This window comes from Lonchura striata, chromosome 1A (genome assembly GCF_050655825.1).
Source record: "Lonchura striata isolate lonStrDom1 chromosome 1A, ASM5065582v1, whole genome shotgun sequence".
NCBI lineage: Eukaryota > Metazoa > Chordata > Aves > Passeriformes > Estrildidae > Lonchura > Lonchura striata.
In genome coordinates, this window is record NC_140741.1 from 64,838,825 (window position 1) to 64,864,469 (window position 25,645).

Below are 25,645 nucleotides of genomic sequence, written 5' to 3' on the forward strand. Positions count from 1 at the left end.
TTTGGATTTTCACATTTGAATCTAGTTTTAATTTTTATGTGGTTTATTTTTAAACTTTAAACATGACTTTTCCTCTATGGATGCATATTCTCTACTTATCTAATTTATGCTCACAATTATTATAAAAATTTTGGCTACTTTATTGAAAATATTTTCAATTTAGGATTAATTGTCAAAAAAAGCTTGTATATTTGCACTTAAAACACTTCTCATACTGGCATAAGCAATACTTGTCTGTGTAATTACTGTGCTTAAGGCGGCAATTGCCCATTTTGCATCTGTGAGTCTCTTTTGTATTGCAAGTTTTAGAGGAAGATTGGAAATGTTGTGCCTCATTTCTACATTCCTCTCATAACTATGGATGAACTGGTCAAATCATGAGCTGCTTCTAAAACTGCTTTGCATTTATATGGCATTTTTTACCTGAAAGTACATTACAGAGGTATTAGATTTTTTACCAATTTTTCTAAGCTGAGAAGCTAATATCAGAAGGCAAATGAGGTGTCCAGTGTCACACAGTCACACAGGGAAGCTGTGCCTTGGCACAGATAATTTCTCACCACTAGCATCTGAGAACTTCTTGTTGTACTGCAACTCAGCTGCACCTCTTCTATTTTTATAATTTAATGTATCCATCTCTAACACTAAACTATTAATGATGTTATTTAACCTGGATACCAGAGAGGATTAAACAAACTTCACGGACTGTATGAAGTATCACACTTGTTTTAGACGCCTCCAGTAAAACTGACCCCCAGTAATTACACGAGTGCTAATTGATATGAATTCTAAATTTGCGTATGTTTGTGTTTTTCCCTTCACTGAATTCATTTAACAAAGTAGATGAGTTCCCTCAGTTGCAGTCTGTGACCAGTGTCAGGCTATTTCCCTGTCCCCTTCTGGATGCAGCAGCATAAGGTGAAGGTCATCTAACTGGGCCATGGATCATTAAGTAATTTCATTACTTTCTGTGTGTCATTCCCAGCTCTACTGGTATTTGTTGCTGAGATATAAAGACATAGTCTCATTAATGTGGTACAATTCATGCAGCAGTGCAGCACATTGTCAAACTAAAAAAAAATCAACCCCAAACCTCAAGGAACCAACATCAAAAGATCTTCACTGATTAGATGTGGAGCAATGACCAGAATAATGAGTCTATCTCATTATTCTCACCCTAGAAATGAGATAATTCAGGGTTCAGTTATTTCCTGCCTTGTGCATTTACAGTGATGTATCACTATGTGATAGTGATGGAGGAAACTGCCAAATCTGAACTCTTCCTTCACATCACTTTTTGTCACATGTAGCTGGTAGCTGAATATGCCTGGTGACAGCCATTGCAGTCTCTTGTGAATCTCTTTGTCAAACTTTGGCTTGGCTTATAGCAAGATATAAGGGAACGAACTCAAAACTTGGCTCTCTTGTAGAGTGCTTTTCCATGTAGAAGACAATTCTTGCAAAAGACCTTAACGTCCTCTTTCTCTCTCTCTCGTCTTTCTCCAGGTTTGCTTTAAATACCCCTTTCATAACTTGAAACCTTTTCAGGAATTCAGATCCTATCTGAGCTACTTCTAAGCTCATAATTCTGGTGTGCTGCACGTTACAGCGGAGGAAGGAGAACAAAAGATGCTCTTTCAAGTGGTGACATAATTTAAGCTAATTGGAGGCTACTTAAAATTTTCTTCCTGTCTTTAAGGGCCATTGACTTACCCTCCTGAGGAATGATGCGAAGAGTTACACTGAGACCTGCATCTTTAATTAGCTTCACAATATCTGCATGAGGCATGTTAATAATAGACTGGCCATTCACAGCTAAGATCCGGTCTCCAACTTTAAGTTTTGCACAGCGATCCGCAGGGCTTCCATCAATTATCCGCCCTATTTTATGGGGTACAGCTAGACAAGAGACAATAGACACAGTTAACGTGCTGAAACAAGTGGTGATGTTCACAAATGAAAGCAATTGAGTTCATTTTAGAAGGAATCTCTATATGAATTAAAAAGCAGCTTGTGTAAAAGCATATAAGAATATAAATTCTTATGCAATGTAATTTGCAGTAACATAGTGCTGTGTTTTTTCACTAAAAATTAAGAATCCAGATGCATATATACACATGGCCTATACATATTAAGTCCAAAATAAGTTTATAATTCAGCTATTTTTCAAACCTGGCATGAAACAACCCAATAAGCAGATCAGGAAAACAATAAGGCATGAAAACAGGGAAAGGGTATACATTTATACAATAAGTATCAGTCATAAATTGTTTCCCACCTCCTAGTTTACAGAATTTCTTTATTTGTATGTTGCAATAGTGGAACCAAAAATCTTATTTATTTTATATACAGAAAATTGTTACTGAAAATGCCCAGGGCACATGACATCTTTCTTCTCCATTCAAATGTGTTTTTGATAAGTAGAAATAATACTGAAGATTTATTGGGATGCGCAGCTAATTAGGTATTAATGATAAATAAATAGAATTTAATTAGCTATGAGTACATAGACATGTACTACATCAAAACATCTCAGCCCTCTTCTCAAAACATTGCAGAATAAATCTTCTCCTCTTGCTCTTTTCTGAGGTTCTTCACCTCTCTGTTTACTTCATCCATGCTCTTGTTCTCTCTTCCCTCATTTTGCATTGAATTTTATAAATATTATTTTTTATTTTTTGACCAGTGTTTCTACTCTATTATCTTCTGTTTTTAAGCCAAATGTATATGTGATAGCTGAATATTTCCTCCAGTCTCCCCAAAGAACATGCTATTTTTTTTCTCTCAACTACTCATAAATATGCTTGTCACAATTAAATGACTATATAGTCTATTAATATCCTAATGATGTTAGAGTATTCCTCTGCAGTCCCATACTTCAGTCCTGAAAAACAGCACAAAGCTGCTCAGCCTCACTATCCAACTTTAAATCAGTGTTTAAAACCAGTGTGTTTGTTTTTTCAAAAATAATATAATCTTAACATTTAATTATCTACAGAGAACTTGGAAAAATGAAAGAAAAGATGGTTCAAGCACTTTTTGGGAAATATCTAAGCTATCAATGCTCATATAAACCAAAGCTCAAATAGGAGATATCTTCAGAATACATTGCTGCAGAGGAAATTTCTCAGCACCCTGATAGCATTTACTGAAGGTTTTGGTGACTTACACAGACTACATATCTGATATAAAGTCACAGTAGACATACCTCAAAGTTACTTTTGTTTCTAGTATGGATGTAAGTGGTGTTTACAGTCTTAAAAATTAATTTTTGGAACACTGAAATTATAAGTGAGTACTCTGAAGTGCAAACTGTAATCAAACTGCATGCTTCTTTACCACTATGGTTCAGGCATGAATATAAATTAAAACACAACTTTACTAATACAGACACAACTAAAGTATTTCAGAAAGGCATTGTCACTTAGGAAATAAGCACCTAATTTATGTCACAATGTCTAAACATTTCTATCTTTTAAAATATACTAAATAAATATAGCACACTTTCTACAAAAAATTGTGTTTATTTTGCCCTTACTGCAGACATATAACTGCCATGCATGCATTTCAGTGAGCAAACAAATAAAAGAGTAACTTGACTCTTAAACATTTATGTTTACAAAGAGCTTTTTTCATCAAATCTGTTATTAAAGCATCACCAAGAATCACTCAAACTAATACTAAAATGTGTCTGTTGCTGGCATATGTAATAAAAGATCTGTCTGAAATTGTCATGTCTTTACTATATATTAGTGGAGATCTGAAAATGAGACTGTCTTATGTGAAAAAGTAAGAATTTTGGTAGTAAGAAAGACGGGGAAATATGGTAGAGATGGCACAATTAAAATTTCCATGCTTGCCATTTCTAAACCTGAAGATGTTTTTGCTAGCCTAAATATTGAAATAGAGACATCATTTCAGCAGTAAGGGGTGTGGGAGGGTGGGGGGTGGGAAGTCCTATTAATTAGGCAGAAAATTTTTTTGTTGGACTTCTTGTACCTGACAAGTGAATAGAGCAGATGTCTGCATGTTTGAGATGTCTGCTGAAATTGAAGCTGGAGGTGGGAGAGTCTAGTTCAGATCCAAATCCTGAGACAAGGGAAGGGAGGGAGAAAGAGGAGGAACTTGTTCTTTTCTTTTCTTTTTCTCTTTAAGCCTAATGGTCCTCAGCTTCCTGATAAAGGTATCTACTCTAAATATTTTAGTATCCCTGAATTCCCTTCATTCTTTTGTGTTATGAAAAGAGTAGGGGACCAGAAAAAAACCTTGTATCTGTCAAGGTACCTTTTCTACTCCACTTTGCTATTTGAAGATTTAATGCTCCTCATCTCAGGTGGTATTGGTGCCATATGTTGCCATTTGATCTTGCTGCAAAGTAGAATGAAGGAAAATTTTGCAGAAGGAATCTGAATCTCTGTTGGATTCAAGGTTACATTGTTATGCTCTATGGGGTTTTATAGGCAAATCTAGGGACTTACTAGAGGAGCTCATGACCACAGCAGCAGAAACTGGTTCATACACATTTCTAGAAAATATGAAGAGATGTTTATCTCCTGGCTCCTTCCCTCCCAGTAATGTTATCCTGAGGAGTTTCTGTTCTTTGCTTGTCTTCCCAGTGGAACTTTGCCTGAGAGCCCTCCTAAGCCACAATATCCTGGCTGCCATGGTCCCAAAAGCTTCCTTGAGATGGGAGGATTTATTTAGGGCTTTTTTTTACAAGCATGAATTCTTCTAAGGGATGCAGATTATCTGATGTGTAGGTTGTTCACAAAAACCAACCATGTTAAAATATGTTAGAAAACTTTCAATTTTTAGAGACAGCCTTTGGTGGTGAAATACTTTGAAGGGATAAGAAGGAGCTACTTATAGGGGGTTCATTAGGTAAAAGCTAAGGAGCAAAGGTAGAAATTAACTGTGAATTTCCATAATGGAAATTTGTATTGTACAGAATGGTCACATCTAAAACAAGTATGGAAGATCTGTAAACTGTCAGTAGGGAGTGGGTTGACTGAAGTGGCAGACAGGATCTCATGAAAAGAAATGCAAGATGATGCAAGAAAGGAAAAAATAACCCTATCTAAGATTAAGCAGAGATGAGCCCTAAATTAATTATTATCACTCAAGAGACCTTGAAAGGTGTGCCTACTTCTCTAAAAACATAAACTAATTTAAACAGTCAATATGACATTAAGAGTTGTAAAAGTGAAGCAAACTATTGCTAGTTACTGCTATGCACCAAGAGTCTGAGTGTTACTGATTTTTTCAGTATCCTCATCTCAAAAATCACAGCAACGAACTCACAAAGATCCAGAGAAGGGAAGCATGGAAATCAGAAGCAGAAAACAGCCTCTGCTCAAATGAGTTGTCCATGAACTCACTGTCTGCACCTTGCAAAAGAGAATTTGGGGCAACCTTCTGGAGGGCAAAAGAATAAAAGGGTTCAAATAAGGATTAGATCAGTTAATGGGGGTGGACACATTGCTGATTAAATCAGAATACCTTGGCTGTGAAAGATGACACAATGCCTGGGAAAGGTCTTGTCTGCTGTAGGTGCTGTCCTCTCTGCTGCTGGTCACAGCAAAGGGACAGCAAGGAGCTGTGTGGCTCTCTCCCCCAGCAGGAGAGACCAAGGCAGCTCTCTTCTTGGAAAGAAATCTCCCATGTCTGGCATTTAATTAGGGTTTTGTTAACTTACAATACATTTTTTTTTTCTTAAATTGCATTGTCAGTGTCTTATTTTTATCTGAGCAGAGCATTTAATGATGTAACCTTTTAAAGGAAATCCCAAATACACCAGACTAGTGATAAATGTTTCCTATCCTTAAAAAATTTTACTAAACTATTTATGCCTCTTTTAACAATTCACCACAAGCTGTTCTCCAAACATATGTATATATTGAAGAGTGGCAACATGTGCCTGGATGAGACTTCACAGAGATTCTGATCCACTTATTTCAAAACACTGAGTTACCTGAGCAACATTTAATATTAGCTGCAGGCTATACTGAAAGACTTGGATTTGTGACTTTTTTTTTTTTTTTCAAGAGACCCATTGATTTTGCTAAAAGTGAATGTAAAAAACAAGCAGCCATTTTGCAGAACAATTCATTTCTTGCTTATCTCAGACTACACAATGAATGAGACTGCAAGGGAAAAATTACTGTAAACAGGATTAGGGTTAGGGTTAGGGTCTATATTAATATATATTTTTAACAGTTGAAAATATGGAAAATTAGTAAGAATAAATTTATATGTATGCAAACCATACAGGACTTCAAAATAGATATAGAGGGTCTTTTCCTCCCGTACTATCAAGTCATGCAAAATGTGATACTCAGGAGCGATATAGTTGGATATCTACCTTAAGATAAAATAAATCCTTCCAAGACAGAAGGCATAATCCTAGACCCAAAATAATCTAGCAGAGAGTAGCAATGCTGCAGAAATCTTATCTAACAAAAGATCTTACAATGGAATGTAACTTTTCTGCAGTATATTTTTCAAAATTTCATGACTCAGGGAAGATTTGAATCCTGAGAGCACCAAAGCTTCTATGACATTTGAAGTCATTCATCTTCCTCTTAAATCTCGCTCAGGTATTTACAGCATTACAACAGAAACTGACCCAGAGTTGGCATGTAGCAGCTGAGGCTTTCCCAGTTTGTACTTAATTGTGCAATGATCAGCTCTTAGCTCATTAAAGGGAAATTAAATTAAAAAAATAAAAGCATTTAGAAAGTGGATAAGGTCTCCTTTCAGAAACATACATTTTTCTCTATATTAATATTTTAATTTGATAAAAATCACCCACTTTTGCTCTCCAAGATTCAAATTAATATCCTTACCACATCTGCACGCCCTTATCACCAGAACAGAGAACAAATTTTGTGTCATTTTACCTGAGTGTCCATATGCTTGGGTCAGATGTACCCAAACCCAGAGCACTTGCTGAATACAGATTCTAACACCATATATCACAGAAACACAGGAGGGTGTTTGAAGGGATCTCTGGAGATCACATAGTTCAACCTCCTGCTAAAGAAGGTTCACTCAGAGCAAATTGCACAGGATTGAATCATAAGGGTTTTGAATATCTCCAGAGAAGGAGATGTCACCACCTTTGAGGGCCTGACCTAGTGCACAGTCACCCTCAGAGGAAAGATTTTCAGAATGAACTTTCTATGTTTCAGTTTGTTCCAAATGCCCATTGTTTGGTTCTATTCTCTTGACACCCACCCTTAAGAGGCAGAACAGGCTCAGCTCTCTCAGCTATCCTCTAAGAGAATGTTCCTGTTCCCTAACCTCCCTCTCAGTGCTTCACTGAGATCATTTCATGTCTTTATGACTGAGGAGCCCAGAACTGGCCTCGCTAGGGTTGAGTAGAGGGACAGGCTCACCTCCCTCGACCTGCTGGCAATGCTCTTCCTAATGCCCCCATGACACTGCTATCCTTCCTGGCCACAAGGACAGTGCCAGCTCATGGGCAGCTTGTTGTTCAGCAGGACCCCCAGGTCCATCTCCACAGAGCTGCTTTCCACAAATCAACCTCGTCCTGTGCTGGCACCTGAATTTATTTCTCCCTTAATGCAGAATCTTGCATTTGCCTGTTTGAACTTCATTAGGTTCCTCTCCCCACAACTCTCCAGACTGCCCAGGTCTGGCCAGCAGAGCTTTCAGTTTTGTAACATCAGCTAACTTGCTGAGGGTACACTCTGCTCTTTCACCCAGGTCATTGATGAATAAAATTCAACAAGACTGCTATATCTCTCAGACTCTTGCTTTTTTAATATGAAAATAATTTCTCCTCTTTTGAAAGACCCACAAGCTAAAAAGAGTGGATTCTAATAAAACATTACCATATGTAAGGCTTTTCTGATTTACACCAGTATTTTTTTACACCTATTCTTTCTTTTTTACACCTATATCTTTCTAGATACAAATGTTGAGACTATGTTTTTTAGACAGCAACTTTCTAGATTTCCCTTCTATATAGTACCTAAATGTCAAAAAGTATCAGTTAAGGGAAAAAAAAAAAATCTAACCTCTGCTTTATCTATTAAAACCCTCTAGCAGATAAATTCTTGCACTGTTTTCTAATGTTAACAGATATAGACAGTAAGCCAAGTAAATGAGCCTCCCTGAGCCAGCTGTCCTTTTCAATGTTACACAGTGATCAAATGAATATTTATGATATTTTTAATTCTCTAAACATGAACGAGTTTTCATTCAACCGGCAGGCTCCAGCATATCAGATTTTAATTGGAAGAATATATTAAATATAAACACCTGGAATTTCATGGCTATGGAAAAATCTAAATTTTGGAAAACTTGAATATGGTGGACTTTCCATCAGGGCTAAAAAATATTTTCCTGATATTGATAGGATATTTTATGTGACGCTTATTTTGAAAATAGAAATCTGTGGCATGCTGCATACTTGCATGTGAAAATAATCCATTTTCTTTATAAGATTAATGAATCCATGAATGGAAACATCCCATTTTGTGCTGACATGGAGCATATTTGCTTGCTTAGCACAGGCATAAGAAGCTAAGTGGGAAGGAGTCCATATGCCTTAGAAAGCTGAAGATCTAAGAAAAAATAATGGAATTATAGATTTTAATTCATGCTTCTAATGAAAGCAAAGTGGGCCCTGTGGAATTAGAAAAACCTTGGTTCACTTGATAGGTTTGTGCTAATAAAACTCACAGTGTTTGTTCTTTGAAAACACATGAGCAACACCTGTAGGTCCAAATGATGTATTCAGAAATATGCTGGAGGACAGAAATCATCTAGAGAGGGGAGTAATGCAGTTAAGATCCTCCATTATTTATCTCCAAAAAATATCAAATAGACAATAGAATATTTCATGCCTGCAAACTCCAGCAATGTATTTTGATGATATTAAAAACCTCTTTGACCTCCTAAGGTTATTTCACTATGATAATTGCTTATGTTTATTTGAGAAACTAAATCACATAGAAATTTCTTTCAGCTGCAAGCTTTACTATCTCTTAAACATACTTAGAAAGTATGATTTTGTAGCTGAAGAAGGAGAACAGCTCAAACCTGAGCATCACAGCTGCGTAGAAATGAGAATCCAGATTCCATGCCCACAGATTGCAAATATCTTCCATGGGGGATGAACACTGTGGGTGGGTTTTCACTGTTATGCTCCAAAAATGTCCTAGGTAGGGTAGACAGACATCCTAATTTCCAAAGCTCTGTATCCTTTAGAATTTGAAGATTGGTCACATAAAATTATGTCCCTAACCACCATCTTACCCAGGAAAAGCATAGGTGAAACTGCTGCACAAACAACTCAGATCACGCAGTTATCACTGATTGATAAACTGGTTTTTATCTCTAAACCATAAGGAGTTTAAAGAAACTCTGGGCTGAATGGGACTTATTCAGAATGCTGCTTTCTGCAGTCAGCAGAGGCTTATCTTGGATTTATGTTTCTTAGTAAGACTGCATGTTTTGAGAAATGAAAGGAACTTCTTTCATTAGACTCTGTTTTATCATGTTTTCAAAATCCAGCAGGCACTGGCACATGCAGTGTAGGGGCAAATTAAATCAACAACTCCTCTTTTGCGAAGCAGGAGGAAGATCATAACAAGTATGCAGTCTTTAATTTTTGGAAAATTTTTATTGATTAGGCCTGTATTTTCAGGTTGTTCTGTATTTTCAGGTTGTTTACACTTTATAACTGTGCTAATTGACAGTACCTGATACAGTAAAATTCCTGGAAATATTGCAGTTTTCCAACTTAATTGGATGTTGTGAGTTAACAAGGTCTGTTTACAACTTTTGCCTTCTCTCTAAAAAAATTATGATGTAAAAAGAGATTTACAGAGGATCACTTATTTTAGTACTTATTTTAGATGAAGCTGCATACCAAACACAAAAAGTAAAAATATCAGGAAGATATGAAGTAGGCAGAGACAAGTTTACTCCATAAAACTCGGACAGAAATCCCATTCGGGTCACCTCCAGAAGTCTGTAAGTGCTTTTCCATAGGGCACGGATACTGAAATTATTTTGTTACCCTAAAAATACTTCCCTAAATATAATGCAAAGTGTAGATTAATTTCTTAAATTTAAGTATTTTAGCTGTAATTTCTCATGTGTGGAGAAGGGATGAGAGCCATATTCCCCTTTAATGTTGGAACAGGATCTGGGGGAAGGCACAATAGTATATTTTAGAGGCAGTGGAAGCTAATCCTTTCGTTAGAAATAGGTCAGGAGCCTGGACAGGTGCATTTTCTTTTCTTAATCTCTTAGCACTCCAAGATCCTCTGCGTGCTGCACTAGGCAAAATGACTTGCTCCTGGATATACCACTCAAGCACAGCTCTTTATTTATGCTCTTTATCTCCTTTTACTGATACAGTTTTGAAGCATGGCTGACCTTTTCTCTGCCTCTGCTTTGCCCTGTAAAATCTCTTCATTCAATCCTTGTCATTCGTTTTCCACTCCTGATCTCCCCACATCAGAACCGTAGTTCAGTTCAAGATAATCCCCTGTGCTGGATTAGAGAACATCCCAAGCAATGCTTTGACAAAGGGGAAACAAAATTTCTACCATTATAGACACAGGAAAATAAGTCTGCCACAAGAATGCAAGTACCAGTAAGGAAAAATGACATTCATATCTAAAGGCTGGCTCCAAAGTACATAATGTTAATTTATCAACTGACAGATATGACAGTGCTGCCCATCACAAAATGTGAAAAAACAGTGTGTTTCCTAATTATGGCTGTAGTCTGCCCTCACTCTGTGTCTATCCATAGCATAAAACCAGCATTTAATATTTTGAAAATTTCTATACGGCAAAGGCAGGCCAATAAACCAACTGTAACAACAAACCATCTGACCAGGACCCTAAACCTCTTGGAAAAAGAGTTTCATCTCTAATCCTGGGAGTTCCTGAGCCTTTCATGGCTCAGTCTCAGGTCAGAAGGGGCATGAAGCACTAAGAGGCTGTGTGGGAGCAGTGCAGCCCACAACCCACCAGAGGGTGGAAAAGGGATTTGAGACTCAGCTGGAGCACTGCCCTGTAACTTCTGGGATGGTCCTACAGCTGCACAGGCAGAGCAAACTCTCCTGGCAAACAAAAGGTCAGCTTTGTGCAACCCCTTCAGCTTCAGGCCAACTGCAAAGCAGCAAACTAATGAACCTGCAGCTCTGTAGCCAGGAGCAGCCCTGCTGGAATGACTGCTTCAATTTTAGCAGTACTTCAGCACATGCACCTAGTGACACAAAGTGCTTGCTCCTGAACTCCACAAGAGTAATCTGTTGGACTGTAAAATACAGTTTGTAAATGTGATTTTAACAACAAGGAAAATACTTTCAGTGCATAATTAATTGCCTTTCTGAGTTAAAGTCATGATACTTATTCTTCCAAGACATCAAGTCTTGCTTTTGCAAGAAAGTAAAGGAGGGAATAGAGTTATTAAAATAAACATTCTTAAATCAAAGGAATGCTTCTTCACTTTACCCTGAGGATGATCCCAGTGAGAGAACTTCCTGGGTGCTGCTCCTTCTAAAAATGTCTGGCACTACACGATGCTCCCTTTTTTGACGTATTTTGCCCATTTTGAATTTTTCAGAATTGCTTTGCAATTACAACATTAACATTACTCTGTGCATGCATGTCTTCATAACATCATTCTGCTCCACATGGGGATACAGGAGCTGGCAACAAGTGCACTGCCTCTGAAACAAGGGACACTGGAACCAGAGCACAATATTTCACTCAATTAACATATTGCTGCTATGAGGAGTACCTACCAAGGTGTTAGCATGGTGCCATGCAGGTTCACATTTTGATAGTGATGTGTCATATATTTTGGACATTGCACTTCCTGTATCCATTTGATATTTTCCTATCATTGGTATGCTTTCTACCCTTGATTGTGCATTTCAATAAAAGGATTTGTGTTATTTAAAGATAGAAGGTACCTCAGGAGAGTTTCCCTGTTCTACCAAACGCTGTATTCTGATGATGTATTCTGAATGGATGCCAATGAGTGCTGAGTAAAAGGGGATAATAATTTCCCTCAATCTACTGGCTCTGCTTCTGTTAATAAAGCTCAAATTACTTCAGCCAAATAAATATTAAGTAAAGAAAATAACCTCTAGAAAGAGTCAATAATTTTTAGATTATTTTCATTACTGATGACAAATGATGTATTTTTCAGGATATTTTTTCTACAGTTTTGTAACAGAATTTATATAGGAAGGGTATTTTCTTGTCTTTTCTATCACTGTCTACAGCAAATGTAATTTTTTGTTCACTGTTCTTGTAAACTTGGGATTTGGTACTTTTGGGGATTACTGAAATTCAATGCAGCCATTGTTTGATTAAATTCTCTTGTCACTTCCACAGCAGGCTGTCATTTCCCTTTACTATTGGAGATGTTCAGCTGAACATCAAAAATGACTACTTACACAGTTACTTGTGGAGAAAGAAAAGTACTGAAAGAACATGTTGGAGGGTAGGAGGCAAAACAGGACCTTGAACCTGGGTCTGTAGTCTTCAAGAGACTATTCCAGTCACAGAATTTTTGGTTGATTGAGCATTCTCTCTTTCTTTTCCTCTCTCCTTTCCCTCTCCAACTGCCCCAACCAGAAATTCTCTCTAGAAAATAATTTTCTTGAAAAAAAATCATGACTGACTTAACTGATTAACATGTATGTACCACTATTGATTATTTTTTTCTTTTCTGATCTTCTGCAAAGAGCTTCCAATTCTTTGGCTATTATACTCAGTAATGTGAAAACTCAGAGTCCCAAGAGGCTAATTAGTTATGATTTTGTTACAGTATTAATTCCAGAAATAATGGAATTCTAAAATTCAGCTGAGGTAGCATGAAAAGCAACTCTTTTAATAACTGCATGATCATGAAATACTGCAAAAAAGTTTTCTGAGGTAACTTGCTGTTGTGAGATAAGATTTTCCCAGTACTCTCTTAACTGCTTTTCAGGTATGAATTTAGAAGTGTGATATTTGGCCTTGAAGTTGCAATTGTGATTTTATTTTGCCAGGAACCAGTTTTAGGCAAAAGAACAGTTCCTTCAAAGCATATTTTAGTGCAGGGAAAGCATTGTATTAGGCTTCAACTTGCAAAATGATAAATCCCCTCACCTCTCTTGGTTTTTCAGTTGTGGTTAGCATTACATGGTGGGGTGTGAAGATGTCTCTCAATATAAAGCCTTTTTTGCTTCCTTCTTCCAGAGGGCTCAATTGGGTTAAATGCCATGGAAATACCCAGAGGTGTCCCTGTGGCTCCAGCTGCCACTACCTGGGATTGAGTCTTCTGTAGGTCCTATGTCACACCTATCTGACCTCTCCCTAGATGTACCCAGGACGTCTCAAGTGGCACCAGATATCTTTATTAAAGCAATAAAAATGACCCACAGAAAAAATGAGTTTTCTGAACAGAAAGTGAGCTATAATTATTAAGGTCAGATCTTGCCACCTGAGTACTACTGAGTACAGAGAGAAACACCTATCCCCCGTACTCAGCTGTAATTTTATGCTGTCTGTACTCCACCCAGTTAAGTCAGCCTCTCTGCAGCTTCATATAACAAGTTCTCCCAACTTCTAGTTGCTTTTGCAGTCCCATAATTGGATAGCTGTTGTCATAGGGTTTGCTATGATCTAAGCTTTTTTCAACTTTCTGAACTTCATCTTGATTTATTACAAAAAAGTCTAATTCAGTTGCATGTAGGAGAATAATTTATTCACATAAACCTACTTGTTACTTACAGTGTCTCTTTGAGACATAGTAACAGAGAAAATCTAGTTAGAATCCTCTATTACTCTGATAGTCGAAGAAGTGTGGGAAGCACAGGGCTTGAGAGGCCAGAATAACCTTTGGTTTGGTCGAAGACAAAACAAGAAGTGCCTCAGAATAAACATTAAGAGTATCTTCAGTTAAAATCTCTGCAGTGATAAATTATTAGCATATAGGTTTAAATGAACTATTGGCAGTTTAATTTTTTTTTTTATTTGGGGCAAACTCGGAGAAATATGAACTGCAAAACATGATTTACTGACTTATTGTGGAGCCAGAGTCGGGCCTGTTGAGGGAGCTGATGATGACGAAGCCGAAGCCTTCGTTCTCCTTGCGGTGGATGACCACGTCGCTGGTTTGCAGGCTGTGCGACGCGAAGCCCTCGGGAGGAGTGGCACTGCTGCCGGAGGCCGCGTGATTGCTGTTGGCATAGGTCGTGTAGTCACTTCTTGGAGAGCTGTGGTGCGTGGACACCGAGCCTGGGCTTCTGCCATTCTCTGGGCAGGGTTCTCCTACAACATAAATCACACTGGTGTCACAGGCGGACTCGCTCAGCGGCTCTGTGCCTTTCGGTACATTTGCTAATGCAACGCAAACACAGCTGACTGTCTACAGACCAGACTACCCGAGTATTAAACTAGGAGCTGTAATAGATGCGGGGAGACAGGAATCTACACAGTTATGCAGAACATTCAAGGGCAATCAGATAAAGCAAGCATGAACACTGACTGCTAGGCTAGCTACAAGAGAGGAAAGTAAGAAACAGTGTCTATCTGGATTGCAAAAAGATTACCAAACGCTATTCCCTTGTCTGCTGGTAGATCTGTCATCAAGAGGAAAAGTGACCGTCTAATTCAATAAAAAATTATTTGTGTTTGGATTACAAGAATTTAAGCAGGGACCTAACAGAGTAATTAGGATTAGCTGCATAATGTTCTTACAAGTTGATTAGCTTGCTCAAAAAATGTTCAAAGAGCAGAACTGTTATACAATGAAAATCAACAAAAGTAGTTTTTCTGTGGGTGTCATGGCAGAAGCAGTGGTCATTTAAATGTTTTGAGATGCTCTTGTTTAGCAAGTTCAAAAGGGCAGAAGTGAAAATGGAGTCCATGTACACTTTAGTATTGCTTTACAGTAACAAGAATAGGAAACAAGTTAAAACTTGTGAGATTACACATTTTTAGTGTGAGCATTTTGGCAATTGAAAACAGCAGATTTATAATTCCAGATGGGAAAAAAAAGATTTATATTCTTTGCAGATTTAAATTGTTGACACAAATCAGTATTTATTGACAGTTTTAATACAGAAATTTCAGATAAATGTAAGTATTATGTTTTCTCTTTGGAACAACAAAAGTGGCAGAGTAATTTTACTGAACATGTGAGGAGCTCCCACATATACACATACATCCTAGGTAGAGAGTTTGCAAATTAGATCTCTAGTGTTTGTATATATTATTAAAATAAACAGCATCCAAGGACAAGCTGTTGTTTTCTCAGTCAGGTGTGTCCTTTCGCAGTCCTTCTGCAACTATGAAATAAAGTAATTAGAGAGTATAAAGAGGAAAAAAAAAACAATTATTATACCCCCTGAAAATCTCTAAGAGTTATTGAACCAAATCTGCAACTAAATGCCATAGTCAGTGACAAGAGAGTTCTCATTTTCTGGCTGTCATGTTTCAGAAAGCTGAATGTTGTTTATATCAGTACAGCTGCAACAGAAAGGAAATTCTCTTACCCTGTAGAATGACCAAGATCTGGCTTGGCCATGAAAGAATGCAATTGAATGCCATTAAATATAGAAAAAGAATGATAAAGGAGGAAAAGCTTAAATGGCTATGTTACTGTCAACTGTGCAATAGATACTCATCAGAAAAAATACATTTTGCTCCTGCCTGTGAAAAAATGGCATTTCAATCCAAAAATCACATTTTCCTAATCAAATTGTTTTCCAGATCTTGTGAACTGTGATTTTCTGTTCTAGATCTGGGTAAGTATATGTACAGAATGGTAATTCCAGGTGTGGGCTAATATATGTTTATCAGCTACAGACAGGTAAGGAAAACCCCAGATCCCTCTGTTGTATACATTCATGCTAGTGAGAAGTTCCATGAAATCAATTGGCCTGATGTATTAGCATAGCATTTTTCAGTCACACCCAACATCAATTGTTTTAAATTTTTCCACAAATCTTATGCTGTAACACACCACATTAAAATCCTGTTCAGCTCCTCATATGCTTAAACATTAATGAGCTATATGCCACATTCCCTCGAGTGGCACTCTCAAGGCTGAAGAATAACTCCGGGTGTTTTACCAGCTTGCTTACTGTCGGCACCAGGAGCCCAGAGTGGCTAGTAGAGCCTTCAATATGGAATGAGCAGCAGCGAAGGCCGGCACCCGCTGTGTGCCAGCTTTGCCCGCCGTGCGTGCGGCAGCTGCCGCGGGCAGCGAGGGCTTGGCGTGATTACCTTGGTTATTGGCCATTTTCCTCGCGCTGGGGGAGCTGCGAGGGGGCGTCGCACCGGGCGCGGGGGCACCTTTCTGGCTGGAGGACTCTGGAGTCAGTAACAGAAGAAAGTCAGTCCCGCAGGAGCACGGCTGGCAGGGAGCTGCGGTGCCGCAGTGGGAGGGGGACTGCGAAGACGAAGGTGAGTGGGAGGGCGGCTTTTTGGCACAGGAGCGAAGGGGAACGGCGCAGGCAGTGACAGTGGATCTAGGGCACGGGCAGGCAGAAGACAGGACAGGCTGGGAATGTGGTTTTGCTCATTTCTGGTACCTCAGACAAGTGTACTCACCAAAAATGTTCTAAAAGTTCTTAAATAAACTTCTTTCCTCAAGTAAGCAGTGGTTCTAATGGAACGTCATCAAATTCTCCCATTAAAGTTTTAATAGATGCTGCCACTTCCGATGTTTTTTGGCAATTGAGACTGAGCTAGTCTAAACATCTAATTTACTACAAATACTTCATAGTGGTTTAGGTTCATTTTCTGAATATGTCTGCTTGACAGAAGAATTCGGCCCTCGTGCCCTACAGAAGATTTTCCACCAGCTTGCATTGCAGTTCAGTGGGAAATTCCAGATGACATCAGTGAGACCAGAAATGGGCTTTTAACACATATAAGAGTGAAATGAGTTCCTGTCCTAAAACAGTTAACAGTCTTTGAGCCTGTCTCTTATTGACATAGTCAGCTCAAATGGCTTTAACTTAGGTGAATGTTCAGTCCCAAAAGGGGACAAAAGGAGACAGCACAGACCAAGACAGCATGGAACAAACCCAGAGCACTTATGATGGTCACACCAGGGTTGCCAGTATGTTTCCACTTCTGAAGGAAACAACGCTCAGTTGTTGTACTTTTGCCACAGGAACAAGGGACACATATTTACAATAATTCTTTCCTCAAAATGACACAAACATTCACTTTGATTTCCTCTATTTTTTTTTAAACAGCACTGGGATCTGTTTTCCCTTTCACCTTTCCCAGCCTTCACTCACCTGTGGGTAGCACCTTTCTCCTCACAGTAAGATTCACCTGCCCGTTTCGGGCAGCGTTATGCATAAGATCAATCACATATCGGTGGGTTTTGCCGGCCACTGGAATCCCATCTACGTACACCAGCTCATCCCCAGGATGGAGACGACCATCTCGGTCTGCTGAGCCCATGGCAATTACTGCTCCGATGAGAATCTAGGCAGCAAAGAAACAAAATCCTGTCATACATTACACTGAGCCTGCAATTTAGTGACATGAATATTGCAGTGATTTTCTCTTTCTTTTGAAACTGAGCTAGTGATTTAGCACAGGTGAAGAGGTCTATGTGTGACTGAAAGCTGTGCTTGTCCTCTCATGGGTGACTGAGGATGCTTCCTTGCCTTTGGTAAGAAGGTAAGGTGTTTTCTACCTGCACAGGAGAGATACACCAGAGATTCCTAATCCCAGTTCTGCTTGATATGTCCAAATCAAGATAATCTGTCTCTAAGGAGAGTTGAGGTTCTACAGACTAAGTTATAACTAAGACTTAAAAGATTAATTCTATGTAAGGATCTTTTAAATTTAAAATTATCAAGTCTGTGTATTTCTTGTTGAAGTTTCTTCACTGCTGTGTGATTTAAGCACTTGGAGTCATATACCTGAGGTCAGCAGTGGAAGTGACCCCACTACACAGAGTTCGCTTTGGGACTCTTTAGGGGAAAAGAATATTAAATATTATTGCTCCTAATGAATGATTGCTCAGACAGTGCTTGGTTAAAATGGAAAAAAGAGGAAAAAATGTCAGATTGTTCTGGGCAGATGCTGTTTTCCCAAATCAACATTTAGATGTAGTTTGTATGGGACATATAAACTAGTAAAACATCTGTCCAAAACCTTGTAATGACTTTCTCCACCTTCTATGCAGATAATTTCACATAATTTCTTGGAAGAAGATGTATATATTTTCCCCATGGAATAACTGGTAGAATAATTTGAGATTGATTCAACAAAACCTGCTTTCTTTGAAAGAATATTAAAGCACTCACAGACAGTGTTTCAAATTTTCCGTTCTCTTTTTCAGTCTGAGAGTGAGTGCAAAATGATGGATATGACATGCCATGTGACAATCTGCTTTAAATAATAAAAGATAAAAGTTGTGAAGCAGTGCTTTTCATGATGAATTGCAAAGGCTACATGTGGTAGTCACACAGGTGGGCCTGTGGTTTTTTTGTGGTCTTAGCTGCAGAGTTGCAAGTATCTCAGCATAGTGTTTAAATGAAATCCCTTGTGGAGCCTGGAGAATTTTCCCTAGTTTTTCACCTCCCTTTGGCTTAGTTTTGCTTTCAAAACCTAGCAAAGAGAGAACGTGATGCGAATTTTTCCTACTTTCTGGTGTTCCTGGTCTCCTTTTAAACAGTGCCAGGCTGAGTGGTTAGAGAGGCTGTTTCAGGTTCTCCATTCTGTTCTTCAAATGGTGAAAAAACATTAAAAAAGATTTGGAAAATACTTTGTGCAAAATTCAACCATGAAATATGAATTTATGCTCCTTTACTGGAAAGAAGAAAAAATCTCTGAGGCTGCATTTAGCTAGATATCCACAAAGTAGTCTCAAAACATTTGAGAATTAGGCATCTCATATGAGTAAGAATTTCTTCCTAGTTATTTTGAGAGGAGATCTCCCTCTGAAGCATGGGAGATTGTAGGGATTGGCTTCCTCCTTTGTTCTTGTTGAACATTTGCAGTTTTTTTCATGATTTTCTGACAAAATATTAAACAATTTGAGCACCTTTAACCCTTGTATAAACAAAATGCAGATCATAGCATGGTAGGTCATCAGTATACACAGACAAGTAGAAAAACTCTCTCTAGTTCTAAGTAATTACTGCTGATATTTCACATGTTCACCACGTAATGTGATTTTGTTATCTCAGTGCCAGATTCCTAAATAAGCAGCAGATACTTCATACATTAAACACTTCAGCTAGGTGTGTTTGTCAAGATGATGGCTACCATATCTATTATTTGGTATATTTAATAGCAAGAACAACTTAATTTTCCTACTTTTTATTTTCTGTGTCTAAGAATTTGTTTCTTATGCAGTATCTGCTCTTGTTTCATGGCTGGGAAGTTGCCATAATAGCTATCAATTCTACATGTAAAGCACAAATCGGAAAAATATATATCAGGACTACATTACCTCTGAAATGCAGTTTCATACTGGCATGAGATTGCTTTGAATGCATGAGGAGAAGGATGATGGCATGTAAGCAATAAAGAGTGTGATGTAGTATAAAAAGAAAAGTTTCTCCTATTGTTTAAGATTAAACAGGACAAATTCTGGGATTAGGATGATTGTGGCAAAACCTAATCCGAAATTAAAGCCTGTGTCTATTAATTTATACAGGTTAATCTGCTTTGATACTGACTTTCTTTGTGATTCTTGGTAATCATCTGAATTTGTATTTTACTTTCTCTGAATATAACATAGTAGCCTCACAGGCACATAGCAAAATTCAAGTATATACACATAAAGGGTGATTCACTAATTTTAAGTGTCAGTGATGTCTAAATCCAAGCTAATCACCTGAACTCTGTTTACTGTTAAAATAGGGCTTCCCAAGGCATGGCCTTGTCCTAAGATTTTGCTCTATGGACATCTATGCCTTAGAAATGTAGAAAGATACTTAGACTATATCTTGGCACTGATAATAAAAAAAATTCAAACATATATCTTGAGGATATTTTTGAGAAAAATCCCAGTGTGTCCATGTTGAAAAACTCTTAGAGAAATTATGTATATGTTCCTGTGATACTGAATTTGAGTTGCACAGATGTATGCAAAATAGATCTCCCCTCTGGGACAGCAATTTGCAACTTCAGTAAAGTTCCAATTTATGTGTTTTTGCAACCTTTCAGTAATAATATAATTCACCATTACAGAGTCAGATTATCCCTAAATCCTCAAGTTACTGGGAGATGTGATAAATAGCTGTTGTAGTGCAATATTATAAGATTTAAGAGTTGATTTGAACTGGCACAACTCACAGTCTTGATATCTGAAATTTCTCAATAAATTTAAGTATTTCCTTTAAAAGCATTTTTACACTTACAAATATTAAAAGTGGAGTAGTACACCAGCATTTTCTCCTTCCAAGGTGCCAGATAGCTGATATAACTAGAAGGAAACTAAGCTACAGTCCCTCTATAGTGTCAGTATTACCTTCTAAAATAACTTTATTTGGATTCTCCTTCTCTGAAAAATTATTGCCTTATGGTGAAGAATCCATATTCCTTTTTAGAAATCAAACCACAAAGACAAAAGCTTCCTTTTGTTCTGTGTTACTTGACTGCACAGCAGGAGAGCTGAAATAAAAATTTCAAAGCATCTCAGTTCTTGTTTCATAGGAAAAGCAGGGGTCTGGAGAACAGGCAAAAACTGCTTCTGCTTTTCTGGAGGTGAAAGAAATGGGAGGCTGCAGGTGGGCTGTCCATGGGGGGGCAGGAAAGCAGTGGAGGAGAGAGAATAGAGCTAAGAATTCTTGTACTTTGAATATGAAATAGAAGAACACCAAAAAGAGTACATCTGTTGTGTTTATTGGTGTTAAATTTGAGCAGTGAAAACAAGATGGACAACCACAAGGGAGTGAGAATTGAAAACCTCAGCACTGCAACACTTAATTCTAGGAGGGTGTCTTTTTGCCTTGTACAATCCTCAGCTTCAAGTTAGGCTCTTTTTAACTCCTGGGGACTTTGAGAAATATTTGAAAAGACACATAAAGCCCATTGGATTGATAAATCTTGGGGAAAAACACTTTTGTATGTGCAGATGGAATAGAGATAGCAACCTTGAGGCTAAGGGCAGGCTGAGAGCAATTGTTCTACAGGACAGTGAAATGTGTTAGAGGGTGGTTCACAGAGGGCAGTGTTTTTTGGTCCTGCTCTCCAAAAATAGCAAGGTGCTTATCTCTGCCCTTGATATCCAGCTATGGCTCTTTGACTTCAGACAGTAAAGTCAGGTCAGTCCTCTGCTGAAGAGACACTAGAAAGAGCTGATCCTCTGTAATACTTCAGTGCATAATGCATGTAGCTGCAGGGCAAAAGGCTTGCTTCAAAATTTCTTTTGTACTGGACTGCTGAGCAGACTGAGAGACTCAAGTCTCTCACAACTCCAGCATGTATTATGGATATGAACTACCAGAATATCAGATATTCTCCATGAGTTTTCTCTTAGTCCTATGGGTTGAAATAATTCAGTTTTATATAAATAATCATCTTTGAGATAAGGTGTTTGAGCCACATGAGATTGTCATAAACCTCCAACAAGCAGAGCCAGTCAGATGCCAAGTCTATGACTGCTTAATTATCCATTGGTAATGAAAAAAACACTAAAGGAGACACCAAGAGAGCCTCTCACATAATACTGAGCAGCCCTGTAGCCAGGGACACTTTCCTGGGAGATAGTAAATGCCATTAGACATCACTGTCCAGAGCAGGTAGAAGTAGATTTCCAAATCTTCCCAGAACATAGAATGGTTTGGGTTGGAAAGGACATTAAAAATCATCTAACTCCGATCTCCCTGCCATGCCATGGGCAGACACCTTCCACTACACCATGTTGCTCAAAGCTCCACCCAACCTAGTCTTAAAGGTAGTGTCTTTCTAGTGCCATTTCCCAACAGTCTAAAAAGATACAATTTCCACAAACACCTCATGGATTTCCTTTTTGGCTTCACCTAGTATGTGTGCTTTGAGAACTTATACTGGCTGGCCCGTCCAGAAGGGACAGGAAAAATGCTCAGTTGGAGAATGTGCAGATGATGGCTCAGTGGCCTCATTTTATGTGCACTGGGACATGCTTCACAGAAGGAAATCACATATCAGAGGGGCTTCAGGCACACTGTAAGTGTAGAGGATGGAGCAGTGTTGTCTTCTAATTCTTCTGAGCAGCTATACTTTATATTTGAAAAACCATTGATATCACTTATTCTAAACTAGAACTGAATTTCAAACAGCACTTGAAGCATCTTTTTTATAATACACTGCATTCTTTTCTTTTTATGGGAGACATCAGTAAACTGTTAAGATTTATTAGTACTTCGACAGATGTTGACAATTTCAAAAATATAAGAGCTTCTTTGTTTCTCAAAGCTATGTGCTGGTTAACCTCAAGGCTTGAATGAAAAATGTACTATTCTGTATTATTTTGAATATGGAATATATAAATTATTGACTAGGGAATATGAAAATCTAATAATTAATTATACATTATCTCCGAAATGTGGTAACAAAAGACTCAGACTGCTTAAAATTATGATAGGAAAGCACTATCATTATTGACTTGAGATTAGTCCTAGCTATCAGACTATAGTTACACCATTGAATTTTTCTGAAAGAGTACTAATTCTGCCTGCTCTCAAAATTATAGTATTTAAATAGATCAATAATTTATAAAAATATTTACACATTTGTGATATGTCATGCACACTGGACCCTTATTTTGGGCTTCTATACTGTTTCTTTTAAATATTTTGCATATGATATATTTTATATTATATTTTATTAGCAAACCATCTGTGTTCATTTTGTTATGCCTATTGCCTCACATGATGTCATTTAACTTGGACTATCACTCCCTGGTAAGGTCTTCTGTTTCTGGAAATAAACTGCATTTCTGACTGTTTTTTAACCACAAGCATACATTTGGCATACAAGTTGTCTACTCTGAACATGGTTATGGATAGTCTTACATAATTGGACTTTTGGAATCTTCTGCTTAAACTTTCTTTTGAAAAGTCCAGATTAAGAGATGCCAGGTCACACTCCACAGTAATGAGATGAATGATATTGTTTCCACCTTTATGCCTTCTTATTCTAACTTAATTCTCAGATGTGAAAAACCTGAGAGTTCTGGTTTTTTTTGTGGATGAATAAAAGTAATTTTACTTGTAGCCTTAACATGGTGTTCATTTGGGTTCAGTTGTGTAGTGATATTTTTCTGACCTTTACACAGATTATAGAATGTGGAAGGAAAAGGAAAATCAAGAAGAAATAACTCACAGGCTGCCCAGGCTCATCTCCTCCCAGGATCCTGAAGCCAAACCCAGACTCCATTCTCCGAAGGTGAACATCCAGCTCCTTGTAATCGGGACCTGGTTTAAAGAGAAATCCCATTGAGCAAAGAATTTTGGTCTTATCTTGAGAATTTGCACCAACCCCTCCCACCTGATGCTTATTGCACGTGACTAATGGCATCCTGGCTGGAGCTGGTGGAAACAAATGGGCCACACACAAGGAGGAGAATTGAAAATGTAGGTGTCTCTTAGAGGGTGGTTATGTTCAGTAGAATACACTAAACCAAACTAGAATACATTCACAGAAGAATAATATGGAAAAGTCTGTCCAAAACAGAGGTTAAAAATGTGTCTTCTTAAAACTGACTGTATGGATTAATGTTCATCCACCTCTGGTCTTTGTCTTTTCATGGCAGTTCATTAAATCCTACAAAGAATTATCTGAAATGGGAGACAGAGATACACCAGTCCAACTCACAAAATATGAAAATTACTACATGCCATTTACGTTCCAAATACAGATATATATATATATATATGTAGCTTTTAAGTATTCCACTTCCAGGTAATACCCTCAATAAGGAGTTTTGATGAAAATGATCATTATAAACCTCTCAGTCTCAGAGTTTAAATTGAAAGCTAACATCATTAACTTGAACTCCTTAATGCTACTCAATTAAAGTCTCAATAGCTTTGTGAATCAATAAGGTTGCATTTCCATATGCCTGCCTAACCTGCCTTTGGACATATATTATGACCTGTAATAGATCAGTTGAGGAATATGGAGTATTTTAAAAGTTTCTTATTGAAGTGTCTTTAGCTTCACTTGAAAGAACACAGTGTTCTGGGATAATAACAATAATATTAATAATATTATTAGTAATTTCAAATATTATAAAGTGAAACCATAAGCATTTAGAAGACTAAGAAGTTGTCTCTTGTGACTATCACTGTCTGCATGCTCGGAGATGCTTTAGACTCATCACCTAAAGCAGTGATTGACAGGAGTGGTCTTTCTGGTCTATACATTGTGACACAAAAGCTTTTGGTCAGTGTCAGCTTGCTGCTGACCCAAACAGAAAAAAGGGATGACAAAGTTTATTTCAGCAAACTGCTCATAAGTGTCTCCAGTTGTGCCTTGTTCCCTTAGGATGGGAGGAATTACAGATGGCTGAAATATGGTACCTCAGCAGCTGTCACTTACAGATCTCCCCTCAGAGTTATCAGGGGGCACCTCATAAACTGTGGAATTTGGCAAGTGCCATGTGTAGTGTGGGATTAAAGCCTGATTTGTTTCAGGTATTATTGCAAAGACACATGTAGAACGACATGCACTGGCTCTATACTATGACTGTGCAATAAAAAATCCTCTGTAAACAGCAGCACAGTGCATTATTTCAACAATCGGTATTGCTGAAAGTGAGACTGAATCACAAATGTTTCAATTGGTAAAAGAAAAGTATTACCTTTGCCTACCAAGTTTCTTTTCATATATTGAGAAGACAAACCCAAACAGAACCAAGCAGCTTATTATACCATCTTTTTCCATTTATTTGATGTGTCTCAACACTAAGGAGCAAATGAATTCTGTGTGTGTACAGTATGTTAGCTTAATGCAAAACATTTAAAAGTTGTGAGAGGCAAAGGAATTTCAGATGAAAGCAGTACTTTACCTGGTTTGCTGTGCCTAGAAGGACAGGGTTTAGCACTAGGGAGATGCTTTTGTAGATAGACACAGTGTGATCATCATTGGTAACCCAGGTTTAACACTCAAAGGCACTGTCTCCAGCACTCTGTCACAACCCGAGCACTGCCTTTATCGTGTACAAGTGAATGAATATACACATTTGGGAATACAATAAGAAAATCAAAGAATGTCAAGTTGTGAAGAATACTTGCTCTGGCGAACTGAGATGAAAATGTCCCTCAGATACATAGACAAAGCTGAGCCAAACCAGTGTTGGCAACAGACTAAAATCAGAGGCATTATTTATTTGTTAAAAGATGCTGTTTTTCTACCCCATTTAGAGTGGAATAGATAAACCAGCTTGATCATGAAAAACTTTAGGCTAAAAAATGCTGTATAGGGGCATACTTTCCTATGAGTTCTAACACAGTTTGGAAGCCTTTGGATCAATTGAGTGGGCTACAATGCTCCTTCTCAAAGACTTGGAATTCTGTGGAGACCATTGTCTGCCAACAGGACACTGAAAACTGCTTTTAAAAAATAATGTTCTTTTCAATCCCACTAGGGGAGTAAAACATTGGAAAGGATCCCTGGGTGATCAAGTCTAGCTT

The 25,645-nt window shown here is 37.9% G+C and overlaps 1 protein-coding gene across 24 annotated transcripts in view; it reads right to left on the reverse strand.

Moving 5' to 3' along the window:
• Nucleotides 1-25,645, reverse strand: part of MAGI2 (membrane associated guanylate kinase, WW and PDZ domain containing 2) — a 696,944-nt gene that overhangs the window by 45,928 nt on the left and 625,371 nt on the right. For 15 of the 24 annotated variants that reach the window (XM_077783658.2, XM_077783651.2, XM_077783650.2 and 12 more), the window contains 5 exons: nt 23,334-23,428; nt 17,300-17,492; nt 16,275-16,361; nt 14,067-14,315; nt 1,714-1,899 (listed from right to left, as the gene is read on the reverse strand). In XM_077783658.2, the coding sequence (XP_077639784.2) occupies nt 1,714-1,899; nt 14,067-14,315; nt 16,275-16,361; nt 17,300-17,492; nt 23,334-23,428 (810 nt within the window). The remainder of the gene's footprint in view (nt 1-1,713; nt 1,900-14,066; nt 14,316-16,274; nt 16,362-17,299; nt 17,493-23,333; nt 23,429-25,645) is intronic. The other 9 variants (XM_077783655.2, XM_077783664.2, XM_077783661.2 and 6 more) reach the window with 3 other exon arrangements.